General features: G+C 37.8%; 1 protein-coding gene across 3 annotated transcripts in view; it reads left to right on the top strand.

Annotated features, from left to right (window-relative positions):
• CDH11 (cadherin 11) overlaps nt 1–15145 on the top strand; it is a 179081-nt gene that overhangs the window by 149443 nt on the left and 14493 nt on the right. For all 3 annotated transcript variants that reach the window (XM_050774864.1, XM_050774865.1, XM_050774866.1), the window contains 3 exons: nt 5678–5814; nt 6657–6790; nt 7025–7142. In XM_050774864.1, coding sequence (XP_050630821.1) covers nt 5678–5814; nt 6657–6790; nt 7025–7142 — 389 coding nt within the window. The remainder of the gene's footprint in view (nt 1–5677; nt 5815–6656; nt 6791–7024; nt 7143–15145) is intronic.

Genomic DNA, 15145 nt, shown 5'->3' with positions numbered 1-15145 from the left:
TTTTTCTTAATTGAATGGTCTTGGCATTCATGTTGAAAATTGACCATTCGTAGTCATAGAAACCAGGTTTGCTTCTGTACTCTTGATTACATTCCATTAATTATATGTCTATCCATACGGCAGTACCACATAGCCTTCATCACCATAACTTTGTACTATGTTTTGAAATCAGAAACTGTGAATTCTTCATCTTTTTTCTCACCACCTATTTTTGTAGATAATGTTATATGGGAAGACAGTCACATCATTTGTTTGCATATTACCTACGTCTTCTTTCCTGCTGCAAGGGCAGAGTTGAGTAGTTGAGACAGGGATTCTAATTCCCGCACAAGCTAAGCATTTGCTGGCTGGCCCTTTGCAGAACATGTTTGCTGACCCCTGTTCTAGATCATCACTGCACCTTCCACCAAACAGAGTACATGGCCCAAAGTCGATGTCTAGCAAATATTTATTGAGTAAATAAATAAAATAACTCCTGATTTGGCTTAGAAGGTCAAGCTCACAGTTTTTGAGTGTAAAACAGGAAGCGTGATAGCAGTGATGACATCTTATTCACACATTTATCTGACAAATCTTCATTGAGCACACACTGGGGGTTCCCAGTATACTTAAGGAGGCAGACACTTAAGAAAAAGTAAATGGATCTAAATATGAAAACAAATTACATGGACAATGGAGTTTGTCCATTTATATCAAAGAAAATAGTGGCAGGGAAGAAGGAATTCCCAACTCTAAGTGATGTTGGGTTGCTTTTGGATCTTTGAACATTGATTCTTCTGAGGAAAAGAGAGATAATTAATATTTACTGAGCATCTTTTCAGCCTCGTACAACAGGTTTTACAAACTTATTTCAGTCAGTTCTCACTGACATCCTTTGCGGCTATGGCTTCTCTAGAATTGAATAGGTGGGAAGACTGAGGCTCGGAGCAATGATGGGACTTCTCTAAAATCGCATGGACGGTCAGTGTCGAACATTGGATTTTAGCCCAGATCTGTCTTGAGTTCATTTTGAGCTTTTTACTTTAACCCAGCAGCCACTAATGGAAAGATTTCCCAAGAAGGTTTGATTACTATATTCTCTTCGTGCAGAAAGATACATTAAATAATGACTATGGACCCTTCTAACACCTTTAAACTACTTAAAAATCTTCACAGTGTGAATTTTAAATGAGTTATCTTTGGCCTAGAATATCGAGGTGCATTATAAACTTTTTAGAAGAGCAGTGACTGTGACGTAAAAACACTTACTCATTTGCTCTGCACCTCATTGTCTCCAAGGATTCACATCTGCAATTGGTTATTTGGGTCATGTTTTCAAATGGTAGCTGTTCTGTGCATGTAGGCAATTTCCATGTCTATAATTATCCAAGGTGCTCAATACCACACTCGAACCAACCCCCTACTTCTACCTACTTAGGTCTTTGTTCTTTAGAAATGTCAGACAAATTATAGGAGAATATTCAAAGCTTTTTTGTTTGTTTTTGAGACAGGGTCTCACTCTTTCACCCAGCCTGGAGTGCAGTGGCGTCATCATGGCTCACTACAGACTTGAGCTCCCTAGGCTCAGGTGATCCTCCCACATCAGCCTCCCAAGTAACTGGGACAGCAGGTGCATGCCACTGTGCCTGCCTAATTTTTTGTTTTGTTTTGTTTTTGTAGAGAGGGGGTTCTCACTATGTTGCCCATGCTGGTCTCAAACTCCTGGGCTTAAGTGATCCTCCTGGCTCAGCCTCCCAAAATGCTGGGATTTCAGGCATGAACCATTGCACCTAGTCTGTTCAAAACTTTTTTGTTTGCTTGTTTGTTGGTTGGTTGGTTGGTTGGTTTTTGGAGACCGAGTCTCACTCTGTTACCCAGGCTGGAGTGCAGTGGTGTGATCCCAGCTCACTGCAGCCTCTGCCTCCCGGGTTCAAGCAAGTAGCTGGGGTTGCAGGCATGTGCCACCATGGCCAGCTAATTTTGTATATTTAGTAGAGACAGGTTTCACCATGTTAGCCAGGCTGATCTCAAACTCCCAACCTCTGGTGATCCACCCTCCTTGGCCTCCCAAAGTGCTGGGATTATAGGCATGAACCATTGCGCCAGGCCTCAAAACTTTTTATCTAATGGGTCTTTTATCCTCCCTACCTAATTTCCTGGTTGTTTCTCTTCACCTTTGTGGAAATTTGTGTCCTTGGACATATAATGGAGGCCTTGCAATATCACCCTAACTCTTAACTTTTTGGACATTCTGCAGATCTTTTTTTCTCAGATTGTAGCATTAGACACATTTTTGTTTACAATTCCCTTTCTAAAATATTCTCTCCCTTTAGTTTTCTTGGCACTAACCTCTTATGCCTCAGATAACACTGTACCTGATGTCTTCACTAGTCTTTGATCCCTGTCCAGGCATTGACTTGGTCCTTTCTCTCTCTGTGTCCACTCACCTATAGGGTTTTACCCAAGTGGTAATTGACCTAAGTTGATGCTTCAGATTTCCTGCCCCTAGGCTGATCTTTCTCCCCGACTCTAATTCTGCATTTATGATACTGTCTGTTGTGTACTTTCACCCATTTGCTTTTTCTTTCACTGGCTTACTCATTTATCCAAGATATATTTTTGATTTTATAATTATTGTGACATACTTTAAAACAAAAACAGCTGTTTCCACCCTTGACTTCCTGAAGCCTACAATAGAGTTGAGTCTTTGCTCTCTGAGCATTTTGACATATCCTTAATTAAATGTCAACCTTTCCTCCCTGGTAATTGACTTTTTTTTTCTTTTTTCTTTTTAATTTTTTAAATAATTTCAACATTTATTTTTGATTCGGGGGTATATGTGTAGGTTTGTTAATGGTTATATTGTGTAGTGCTGAGGTTGGGGATATGCTTGATCCTGTCTCATTACAGGACATATATCCAAAGGAAAATCAATTTTATAGATATTTATGTAAAAATATATATCCAGAGGAAAATAAAAAGACACAAGCACTCAACTGTTCATCACAGCACTATTCACAATAGCAAATATTTTCTTTTTCGATGTCCTTTAATCTCCCTCTCTCAGACATTCAGGTGAGAAGCTACCTGGGACTCTCTCAGCCTCCCCTAGATGCCCAAATATCCACTAAATCCTACTGGGGCTTTCGTCATCATTTAGGATTCCATTTCCTCTGTCACCCCTGTACTTCACTCTCATCACCTCATGTATTTAAAAACGGCACCAAATCCTTAAGTTTCCTCTGCTCCTTCTTCTACTCTCTCTTCCTCAGACCATCTTGCCCATCATATGTTTTTGATCTCCTTGAGAGCTTGTATCCATTTATATGCTTCTCTGCTCAAAGCATTCCATGATTTCTCACTGGCTATAGGATGAAGGTCATGCTCTTACATATGAGAGCTTCCACAGTCTGTTCTCAGTGTGTAACAGCAGCATCAACAACAAAAACAATAGCAGTTATTGTTGGTTGCACTGCTTATATGTGTGAGTCACTACATTATGTATCTTAAACATTTATTATTTTATTGAATTCTCACAGATAACAAAAGAGTTAGGTACTATTAATATTCCAGTTCAGCCAGGTTCCTGCAATCCCAGCTACCCAGGAGGCTGAGGCAGGAGGATGACTTGAGCCCAGCAGTTCAAGACAAGCTGGGGAAACATAGTGAGATTCTATTTGGAAAAAATATATATATATTAATTCCATTTTAGAAGATAAACATGCTAAGGCTCAAAGAACTTAAATGGCTTTTCCATTATCATCTAGCTTATGTGTAGCCAATTATGAAGTTGTACTTAGGACTTCCAAAACCCAAAACTCATACCCTTCATTTCTGTGGAATAATGCCTTGAATTATTAATGATCTTTTTTCCCACATGTGTGTTGTCATGCCAACTAAATAGTGAGCTCCCTCATGGAAGGAAAAAAAGTCTTTGATTATTTGACTCCTTTCCGCATAGTGTTATCTGCTGAGGGCTCAGTTACTGAGCATCTCCTGACATTGAGGAGGTGTGTGAATATCTTTGGTTTTGTCACTGTGCCAGGGACTCATCATTCCATTTTTATGGGGAGCTGTGAAGTTAAGTGACATCGTGAATGAGCTCATGTTTATATACTGTGAACTGCCGCTCAGTGGGGGTCCCTCTTTCCTGAAAACAACATGATCTGGGATTAGAAGATCTGACTTCCAATATTGTCTCTTCCAGAAACTGGACATAGGCCATTTGTAAATTTCATCATTTGTAAATCTAGGCGATTAAACCTTCTGATATTCATAGTCTCTGCTATCTCTAATTATTCTTTGATTTTTGACCACCACTGAAGGCCTTCTGACATACTCATTTTGTAAATTTTTGGAAATCATAGCTTAGACCTCTAAGAGCAGAAAATCACCCATTTATGAAGGTCAGCATACTACCTGAATTAACGTAACCCATTATTGTTTGGGAGTTAGTCTAAGGGAGTGGTAAGGGAAGAGGCTTTGGAGTTCAGCAGACCCATTACAACAAGACTGTATCCTGGGCAAGTTACTTTACCTTACTACAACCTAGCAAAAGCCATTCTTCCTCTGTCTGCCACCTCACTTTGCCATAAATACAGCCCAATAATATTATGTGACTTTTTTTATCCTTTATTAGTAAAAAGTTAACTTAGTGGGCGGGAGTGACTAAAATTTTATGCACAGCCTGGAGTCATTAAAATGAACTATTATGCACAGCCTGGAGTCATTAAAATATGGGAAAATGCCCTATTAGTAAATGGCCAAGCTTACTTTGTACATTGCATACTGGAATTCAGAGCCAAGCTAACTGAGAACCCCTGAAACTAAATAAACTAAACAGATTTACTAAAATATAGTTAACATTTTCTTTTTTCTTTTCTTTTCTTTTTTTTCTTTTTTCTTTTTTCTTTTTTTTTTTTTTTTTTTGAGACAGAGTCTCGCTCTGTCACCCAGGCTGGAGTGCAGTGGTGTGATCTCAGCTCACTGCAGCCTCCACTTCCCGGGTTCAAGAGATTCTCATGCTTCAGCCTCCAAAGTAACTGGGATTATAGGTGTGTGCCTCCATCCCCAGCTAGTTTTTGTACGTTTTTCAGTAGAGATGGGATTTCGCCATGTTGGCCAGGCTGGTCTTGAACTCCTGGCCTCAAATGATCCACCCACCTTGGCCTCCCAAAGTGCTGGGATTACAGGAGTAAGCCACTGCACCAGGCTGCATTTTTCTTTAAATAAAGACAAACTGATTTTTAGGTCTGTACATGATCTTGATAAATTTAAATACACTTGAACGTATTTAATATTTCATATGCAAAAATCTGGCAAAGTTTTGATACATTTGTGACTTTCTGAGTAGTTTGGGAGCAAGGCAAACTCACTTTCCAAATGCAGTTCCATAAATATTCAGAAGATGGGTGATTGTAGTAAATGTGGAGAAATATGCATCACGTTATTATACTTCTCAATCAAATATGCTAAACAACCCTTTCATTCATTGTACTGAATAAGGAATTCCAACGTGGCAAAGTTATTTCTATAAAAGATTCGTGTACAAAGTTTCAAAAGTAAATTTGATTAGAAAGAAAATCTAGCTTAAGTAATTCATTGAGAAGCTTGCTTTAAATATAGTATGGAGAAAATATTCAAATATTAAGCTGCTCTGAATGTCTTAGTCTAATTGCCTCATTTGCATTCTGCTTAGGTATTCCATCGATCGTCACACTGACCTCGACAGATTTTTCACTATTAATCCAGAGGATGGTTTTATTAAAACTACAAAACCTCTGGATAGAGAGGAAACAGCCTGGCTCAACATCACTGTCTTTGCAGCAGAAATCCGTAAGTATTCTTCTCAGGGTTTTGATTCTGCTTTACCAAGTATTATTGCTTCAGACTCTATATTCTGGGAAATAAAATAGCTGAGATAGACTAACGTTTTTGGTTTTAAACAGATTTTTCAGTCTTTAAAATGTGTTTTTGGTTATCTCTCTAGGAAGACACATAGGCAAAGGGAAATGTTTTTGCTTTTTCTGACAGAACTGGGTATAGACTTGGTGAGAGAGCCGGCAGCCTTCAGGAGTTTGAAACTCATAACAATCACTAAAAGATTTCCCACTCCATCTAGTCACTAGTCTTTGCCGAACCCAGAAAAGCAAAGTCCTTAGGTCCAAGGTTTGTGGCTTCTTGTTCATCTATAGACAACACCTCAAACTTAATCATGCATCAAGCTGATCAGTCATTAAGCCTGATTTCTGGACCCTGCCCCAGAGCCTCTGATTCAGTAGGTCTGGGATAGGGCCTGAGAATTTTTGTTTCCAACATGTTCCCAGATGGTTTTAATGCTTTTCTGAGGACTCCCACATTTAAGAACCACTTTGATAGATTACTGTCTGGGGATCAGGCTCCATGATAAGCCTTTAGAACTAAAGCTCAGCATCATAGTCAGCAAACGTGGAAAAGTGTTTTAGCTCTTACTGGTCTTAACATCGATATTTATTCCAAGACATGCCTCTCCCACTGTACTTAGCACCCTTCTGCTCTTACATAGATTCTGCGACAAGAATATCTTTCCCTGCACGGTCCAAATGGGTCGCTGGAGCTTACTCTTTCCCAAGAATATGCTTGGACGAATGTGTATTTCTCCTTGACCTTTCTTGACTGTCTGCATTCTCTCTTCCCAGACAATCGGCATCAGGAAGCCAAAGTCCCAGTGGCCATTAGGATCCTTGATGTCAACGATAATGCTCCCAAGTTTGCTGCCCCTTATGAAGGTTTCATCTGTGAGAGTGATCAGACCAAGCCACTTTCCAACCAGGTAATCCTGCTTTCTCTATTTCTGGCTAGGAGCAATGCACTTGGAAATAGAGTGTGTTTTTTAAAGCATCACCTGGAGATACCAACCACTGCCCAAAAAGGTTTCAGAGCCATGGTTTGGCTCTGAAGCTATATTCTCTAATTAAAATCAGACTTTCTAGCCAGCCAGGAATTTTGGAATAAATGATGTGCCAAAGTCAGCATGATTTATTTATGGGCCACCTTTCTCTTTCAGCCAATTGTTACAATTAGTGCAGATGACAAGGATGACACAGCCAACGGACCAAGATTTATCTTCAGCCTACCCCCTGAAATCATTCACAATCCAAATTTCACAGTCAGAGACAACCGAGGTTCGTACTAAGGTTCCTATGCATTCAGAGAAGTAGAACTGGAAAACAAATGGCGTTTATATTGCATAGCACAAGTATTTTCACTAATCATTATAATGTCTTCCTGTTGAAGAACAAACCGGAAATAATAATGCCACCTCTGTTCGGAAACATGGGCTCATTTGATGCATGTGAATAAGTGAGTCTAATTTTATTTTACTTTTTTTGGCTTTGATATTCATGAAGCAGTGGGAAAACTAAGAGCAGAAGCTTACAGGGTCAATATGCAAACAACTCCATTTATCTTTTTTTTCAAGAGGTTGATAAACCCTTGGGGGAAGGATGGCTTTATGAATATTGATATCAAGTAAAGCATTAAAAGAGATTAGTTCAACTTTGTAAGGCAATTTAATCTTTCAGCTGGCCTTCCCTTCCAAGCACAGTTTTAATGCAGTGTGTCTGGGAACAGAGCTTGATATCTAAAAGTAGTTGCAGAATTGTTGCCTGAACGGCATGAAACAAAGCATTGTTTGTCCGTTATAAAAATGGCAAAATTTAATATGATTTCTGCTTCCCCTTTCATTAGTTAACGAGGTCTAGGCTTGCAGATTATTAGAAATTGATGTTTTTGTTTATGTAGTCCCAGACCTGATGCAGTCCCTAGATAAAGTTGGTGGAAGAGCCAGGAATGATGAATATATGTAAATATTTTTTATTCTTATCCACACTGTTTTTCTCTGTGCATTACTTGGTAGCGAAATTGCCCATTTAAGTTTGTGATGGTGCAGGCCTGTGGAAACAGAGAGACAGAGGCCACCATTTAACATGGGAGTGAAAGGAGGAATACCGATTGCTATATTCATGCAATCCATGCTAGCCATGTGCTAGGCCATAGGTTGATTGCTCTCCCAGTGACTAAGAACAGGCTTAAAGAATCTTAAACTTTCTAGTAAGTATTATTACTTTCCCCATTACTGATATCGCTATCATCAGTACCATAAATACCAGTTGCTGTGCTCCACGACCCATGCCAAGATCCTTTCCACACTCTGTCCACTTAATTTTCCTAACACCACCATAGGTAGGCATTATTGTCACCCTTATTCCATAGATGAGAAAAATGAGGCACAGAATCATTAAATGATTTGTCTCAAATCAATCAACCAAATAGAAGTTACAGCTGGGTTTAAACCCAGGCTTTCAGAGGCCGGATGCTATAGCCTTAACCACTGAATCCTTCCGTGTTGATGATTAAAGCAGACAGGTGCTGTCAGGCCTCTGAGCCCAAGCCAAGCCATCGCATCCCCTGTGACTTGCACGTATATGCCCAGTGGCCTGAAGTAACTGAAGAATCACAAAAGAAGTGCAAATGCCCTGCCCAGCCTTAACTGATGACATTCCACCACAAAAGAAGTGAAAATGGCCAGTCCTTGCCTTAAGTGATAACATTATCTCATGAAATTCCTTTTCCTGGCTCATCCTGGCTCAAAAAGCTCCCCCACTGAGCACCTTGTTACCCCCACTCCTGCCCGCCAGAGAGCAACCCCCCTTTGACTGCAATTTTCCTTTACCTACCCAAATCCTATAAAACAGCCCCACCCTTATCTCCCTTCGCTCACTCTCTTTTCGTTCTCAGCCCGCCTGCACCCGCGATGGCTTGGCTTGGGCTCAGAGGCCTGACAGGTGCACCCCATGCTACTTGGATTTTGAGAGTTTGTGATTTGATTTACTTTATTATTTCTTGAACTTACATGAGTATTTAATTATGCGGCCTTATAAGTCAAGCACTCACCAAATGAGATGATGAGGCAAAATGTCCTAGGTGTTACGATAGCCTTTTCTCTCCCAATGCCTTGCTTTCTATAATGAACTTGCTCTTAAGAACTGAAGTGTGAAGGAAGTTACATGTAGAAAAATGTGTTTTAAAAGAAGCCTACGAAACAACCCCTGATTCAATTTGTTAATGATTCCCATCATTTTAAAACAGAAATGTTACTTAGCACGCATTAAGTTTGTATTTACACTAGGATTTTTCTGTTACTTTTTGGCTTTGGTGAATGTGCACTTGTAAGTCTCTGAAGGAGATAATTCTGCAAAGCACTAACGTAAATGGATAGCTCTCAACCAGAAACACACACACCTCATGGGACACACATATGTAATATAGGAATTCATTTTGTAATGATAGTTTTCTCTAAAACAGGGAAACTCGGGCACACAGTGAACATCGAAAAGTGTGTACTGAGCTGAATTGAACAGAGTGGCACTAATCGTGTTTGCATAATGCTTTCTAAGATGTGTATACTTCTGTATTTGAATTTATGAAAAGCCCTGTGTTCACTCTTAGAATTTTCTGCATTCTCAAATTTGTTTCCAGTTCCACCTTGAACTGACAGACGGCTGTATTTTTTCAGCTTAGGCTTATATCAGTTTTCTGACAAAGAAATGCTTGTAACAATATATTGCATAATGGATTTAGTTTTAACAATAGTGAAGAGATTGATTCAGTTGTCCAGAAAACTCAGATGTTCTCATATGACTCTTAGCTGCCATCTTTTGTCTAGCTTCTCAAATATTTGTGGTCAATCTTTTATCTGTGTTGACGCAATTCTCAACTGACATTGGAGGTCTAACTCCTGGGGCTGTATTCCTAGCAATATTACTGTTTATCATGGGACACCTATAAACAGAACCTTTACTAAGCTTTCCCTGCTGTGATAACTTTGCCTCCATCACCTGCCCTGTACGTTTTCTTTTTATTTGTGCAATCATATTGAGTTGTTGTTAACCTCTGAAAACATTATACTAAGACATATTGTTCTCTAGGAAGTTATAAGTATTTTAGTTTGTCACAATACTTTGCGGATACCATCTATATTTTTCAAGGGGATTATATAACCCTAGATGAGCCAATCTATGGAACAATTCGTCTCCCCTGCCCTCTCCTATAAGAGACTAATACCACTGTTGAGCAACCATTTTTGCAGGAAATTGCTACTTTTTAAGAAAAATTACTTTATTAACTATGGCAAACAGTTAATGAAAACTCCCATGTTTAAAGCTATTATAGAACCTTAAAGCAAATACAGTCCTATAATTATCATTTAATAGAGTTTCTTTCTACTAGCTCCTAAAAGTAATTACATATTGAAGTAATCCAAAAGGAGTAATCACATTCCACATCCTATTAATAGCCTACTGAGTTACCAAATTTCTCGGCTGAGACTGCTTTCCATAGAAAACATGAGATAATGGTTTATATCATGCTGAGTAAAAGCATCAAGTCTCTTTCTCCTTGAGTGTTTACTTCCATTATGCCATGTAAATAATCAGTATTGTGTTTGCCTAAACTCCGGCATAAGCGTTCGGCGTTTTTAGAAATATAAAGGAAAAGCCATCTTAATACACACAAGCTTTTTATTTCATTTTATCTTATTCCATTCTGCAGCCTGAACTTCAAAGCCGACTCAGCAGGCAGCAGGAAAGTAGAACACTGGATGATTCTTCAACATTTAAGTCCATCTTGGGCTATTAATATCAGGAATGGTGCTGTTCGGGCAGATGAAGAGCTGGTTCGCCCAGGTTTTGAGATGCATTTACTTTGAAAATATCAGGCATGTGGCATCTCTTAAATCACAAGAAATATGTAATGGATGAGAAAAGTGCAAAGAAAAAAAGAAGACTGAGATCATATCTCTCCTCTATGTAGCTCTTAACTGGTTTATAAAACCTTCTCATGTCATTGTTTCACCTAATTCTTCAAACAGCTGCACAGGGCAGGCAGGTGGTGTATTTTTATACAATTTTAAGATGAAGAAAGAATATGAGACATCAGAAGGGTCAGTGATTTGCCCAAGGTCACACAGCAATAAGTGCAAAAACTAAATCTAAATATTTGGAGGGCCCTGTTGGTTGTACACGGCAAATGGTAAAATGAATATAAAGCTCGTGTCTCTTCTAGTAAATTCATTTCAAAAAGTCTTTGTTTATCTCATTGTCAATAATAACAATCCTCAGAAGAGGCAAATTCTGAAATTTAATTTATGGATTAATCTAGGATTCCAGGGAATGTGTGAACAGAGGAGGACAAGGTTCTTAAATTTTCACTTTAATCACAGCCATAATAATTGTAGTAAAATATATTGGCAAAGAAGTTTATAATTTGCTTCTATTACATAATTAATACCTATTTCTTGCAGGGAAATTGAAAAATACAAACCAGCAAAAATGATATTAAAACAATAAAATAAGTTGATAATAGACTACCCAGAAATAGTCACTGCTATTTATATATCCTTTTTTTGCATACATTTCTTTTCTTAAGAAAAAAAGAAATAGAAAAGCAACTGTTAAATACATGTCCACTTGTTTTCTCACTTAATAGTATGTGATACAAATCAGTATATTTATGTAAATATTTTCAAGTTGTCTTTCTAACTTCAACTATGAGGATATATAATATCAGTTGACTGTAAGTACGTACACTGTTTTCCACACTTTCGTCAAATATCTAATTATGCTTTCAGGATAAATTCCTAGAGTGCTTTGGGAGGCCGAGGCGGGTGGATTGCCTGAGCTCAGGAGTTTAAGACCAGTCTGGGCAATACGGTGAAACCCCGTCTCTACTAAAATACCAAAAATTAGCCGGGCATGCCGGCATGAGCCTGTAGTCCCAGCTACTCGGGAGGCTGAGGCAAGAGAATTGCTTGAACCCGGGAGGTGGAGGTTGCAGTGAGCTGAGATCGCACCACTGCGCTCCAGATTGGGTGACTGCTTTCCATAGAAAACTTGAGATAATGGTTTATATCATGCTGAGTAAAAGCATCAAGTCTAGACTGGGTGACAGTCTGGAGTGCAACAAACAACAAACAAATAAACGAAATTCCTAGAGTGGAATTACTGGATCAAAAGCTATTGCTACTTAATTAATAAACTGTTCATCAGAAATGTTATACCATTTTTAATACCATTAGTAAAACAGGTGAGGTTTTACTTTCTCACATGCAAGTCAATTCTAGTTAGTATTACTCTTTTTAATCATTGACAGTTTGGTAAGTTAGATGTAACATTTTAGGTTCCAGTTACGTTCATCACTTAAAGCCAGATGTTTTTAATAATTATTAATCAGTTCTTCTTTTATTCTTATACACTGGCTGTTTATGTCCTTTGCCCACCTCTCAAATTATATATTTGTCTGTTTGCAATTGATTTGTGAAGGCTGTTCATCTATTAATGCTATTCACCTTTGACCCACCATCCATTCTGCATAGACTTTCCTAATGTTTTAATGTTCTTTTAATTCTGATTCTGCTGTGTTCTTAAGTATAGATGTTACACTTTTTGTATCAGTTTTTCTCTATTTACTATTATCCTTAGCAAGGTGTTCTTCACCCAAAATTGGTATCAACATTAACCTATCTTTTCTTCTTCTCTTATATATCTTTTCCCCCCACTAGTTGGCCATTTTAAAAATATTATTTATGAAATATTTAGTCATGTCCAACTGCTTTGTAACACTATCTTTATTGTCTTCTAAATTTTTTGTGATTAGATTTTTTAAACTTTCTATTCTTCCCATTTTGTCTATTTACTCTGGTATCATTTTTCTTTAATAATTTTATACATACATATGTTGAAACCCGACAGATGCTGTCTGTACATTATTTTTATTTTATTACTATTTTACAGATCTTGCTTTTTTTATTCTTTCTGATATAACTTAGAATTATTTTTCAGGTGCCAGACAGGTACTTTTGTGAATCTTATTGAGTTTATCTTAAATTTATGGATCAATTTAAGAAGAACTAAAATTTTAAAAATATTTTTCCCATCTCCTTTTATTACGATCAGGAAGTCTTTGTAGTTTTCTTCATTTTTGTACCATGCATTTCTTATTGAGTTTATAGTTAGCTGCTTTACATTTTGGAAGATATTATAAAGTAATTTTTAAATAATATTTTCTATTATTTTTCTGACTTTTGAGATTTCAACTCAGTATTTTATGTGATTCTATTTTCTATCCTTTTAAACCATACCACTGCCACTGTACTGCTTTTCTTTTTTTCTTTTTATTTTTTAATGGATTGCCCTAGAGTTTGAGCTATACATTTACAATTAATCCAAGTCTGCTGTCAAATAACACTATACCACTTCACAGGTAGTACAAGTACCTTATAGTAAGAAATTAGTCACAATTTCTCCCTCGTGTTCCTTATATCATTGCTATCACTTATTTCACTCATAAATAAGCGTGTGTGTGTGTGTGTGTGTGTGTGTATGTGTGTGTGTTTCAGCACCATATAACAATGTCTCGGACAGCAGCAGACCACATATACAAAAATGTTCCAATAAGATTATAATGGAGCTGAAAAATGCCTATCATCTAGTATTTACTACAACTACACTTTTAAACATTATTTTAGAGTGTACTCATTCTATTTATCAAAATTAAGTTCACTTTAAAACAGCTTCAGGCAGGTCCTTCAGGAGGTATTCCAGAAGAAGGCCTTCTTGTCATAGAAGACAACAGCTCCATGTGTGTTACTACCCCTGAAAAACCCTGCAGTGAGACAAGATGTGGAGGTGGAAGACTGTGATGCTGATAATCCTGATCCTGTGTAGGCATAAGCTAATATGTGGGTTTATGTCTTAGTTTTTAACAAAATGGTTTTTTTTTGAGATGGAGTCTCGCTCTGTCGCCTAGGCTGGAGTGCAGTGGTGCGATCTCGGCTCACTGCAGCCTCTGCCTCCTGAGTTCTAGTGATTCTCCTGCCTCAGCCTCCCAGGTAGCTGGGATTACAGGCGCCCGCCACCACACCCAGCTAATTTTTTTTTTTTTTGGTATTTTTAGTAGAGACAGGGTTTCACCATGTTGGTCAGGCTGGTCTCGAACTCCTGACTTCAGGTAATCCATCCGCCTTGGCCTCCCAAAGTGCTAGGATTTCAGGCGTGAGCCACTGTGCTCAGCCAACAAAAATGTTTAAAAGGTAAAATAATAATAATAATAAAACTTAAGGTTGATTTATGCCTAATGTAAATGACAAGTTAATGGGTGCAGCACACCAACATGGCACATGTATACATATGTAACAAACCTGCATGTTGTGCACATGTACTGTAGAACTTAAAGTATAATAAAAAATAAATAAATTTTTATAAGTTTAGTGTAGCCTAAGTGTACAGTGTTTATAAAGTCTACAGTAGTGTAAGGTAACGTCCTAGGCCTGCACGTTCAGTCACTCAGTGACTCACCCACTTCCTGTCCCAAACACTCCATTCATATTAAGTGCCCTATACAGGCATACCATTTTTTATCTTTTATGCCATATTTTTACTGTATCTTTTCTATGTTTCAACACACAAATATTTACTCTTGTGTTATAATTGCCTACAGTATTCAATAGAGTAACATACTGTATAGGATTGCAGCCTAGGAGCATTAGGCTATGCCATATAGGGTGTATGTGTAGTAAGCTAAACCATCTATGTTTGTCTAAGTACACTATGTTTACAGGAGGAAATTTCCTAACAATGCATTTCTCAGGATGCTTCCCTGTCACTAAGGGACTCATCACTGTATATATGAATAAGCATACCTAATCAAATACATTGTTGCAGTTATTACTGTGAACAAATTATGTGTTAGATCAATTAAAATATAAGAAAAATAATCTTCATCACGTATTCCTTCTTCCACGCTCTTCCTTTCTCTCTATATATCCAGATTTCTGACCCATGTTCTCTAAAGAACTTATTTTAACATTTCTTACAAGGCAGGCCTACTGGCAACAATTTTTTTTTTCCATTTTTGCTAGTCTGAAAAAGTATTTCTCCTTCACTTTTAAAGGATAATTCTGGTAGTTAGAGAATTCTAGGTTGGTGAGTTTTTTCTCTCAATACTTTAATTATTTCACTTTATTCTCTTTTTCCTGGCATGATTTCGGAGAAGCTGGATGTAATTCTTATCTTTGTTCCTCTATGGGTAAGGTGGGTTTTTTTCTCCCGACCTCTTTCAGCATTTTTTT

The sequence above is a fragment of the Macaca thibetana genome, chromosome 20 (assembly GCF_024542745.1).
Source record: "Macaca thibetana thibetana isolate TM-01 chromosome 20, ASM2454274v1, whole genome shotgun sequence".
Classification (NCBI taxonomy): domain Eukaryota; kingdom Metazoa; phylum Chordata; class Mammalia; order Primates; family Cercopithecidae; genus Macaca; species Macaca thibetana.
The sequence above is the reverse complement of the archived record's forward strand: the minus strand, read 5'-3'. Positions and strand labels throughout refer to the sequence as shown.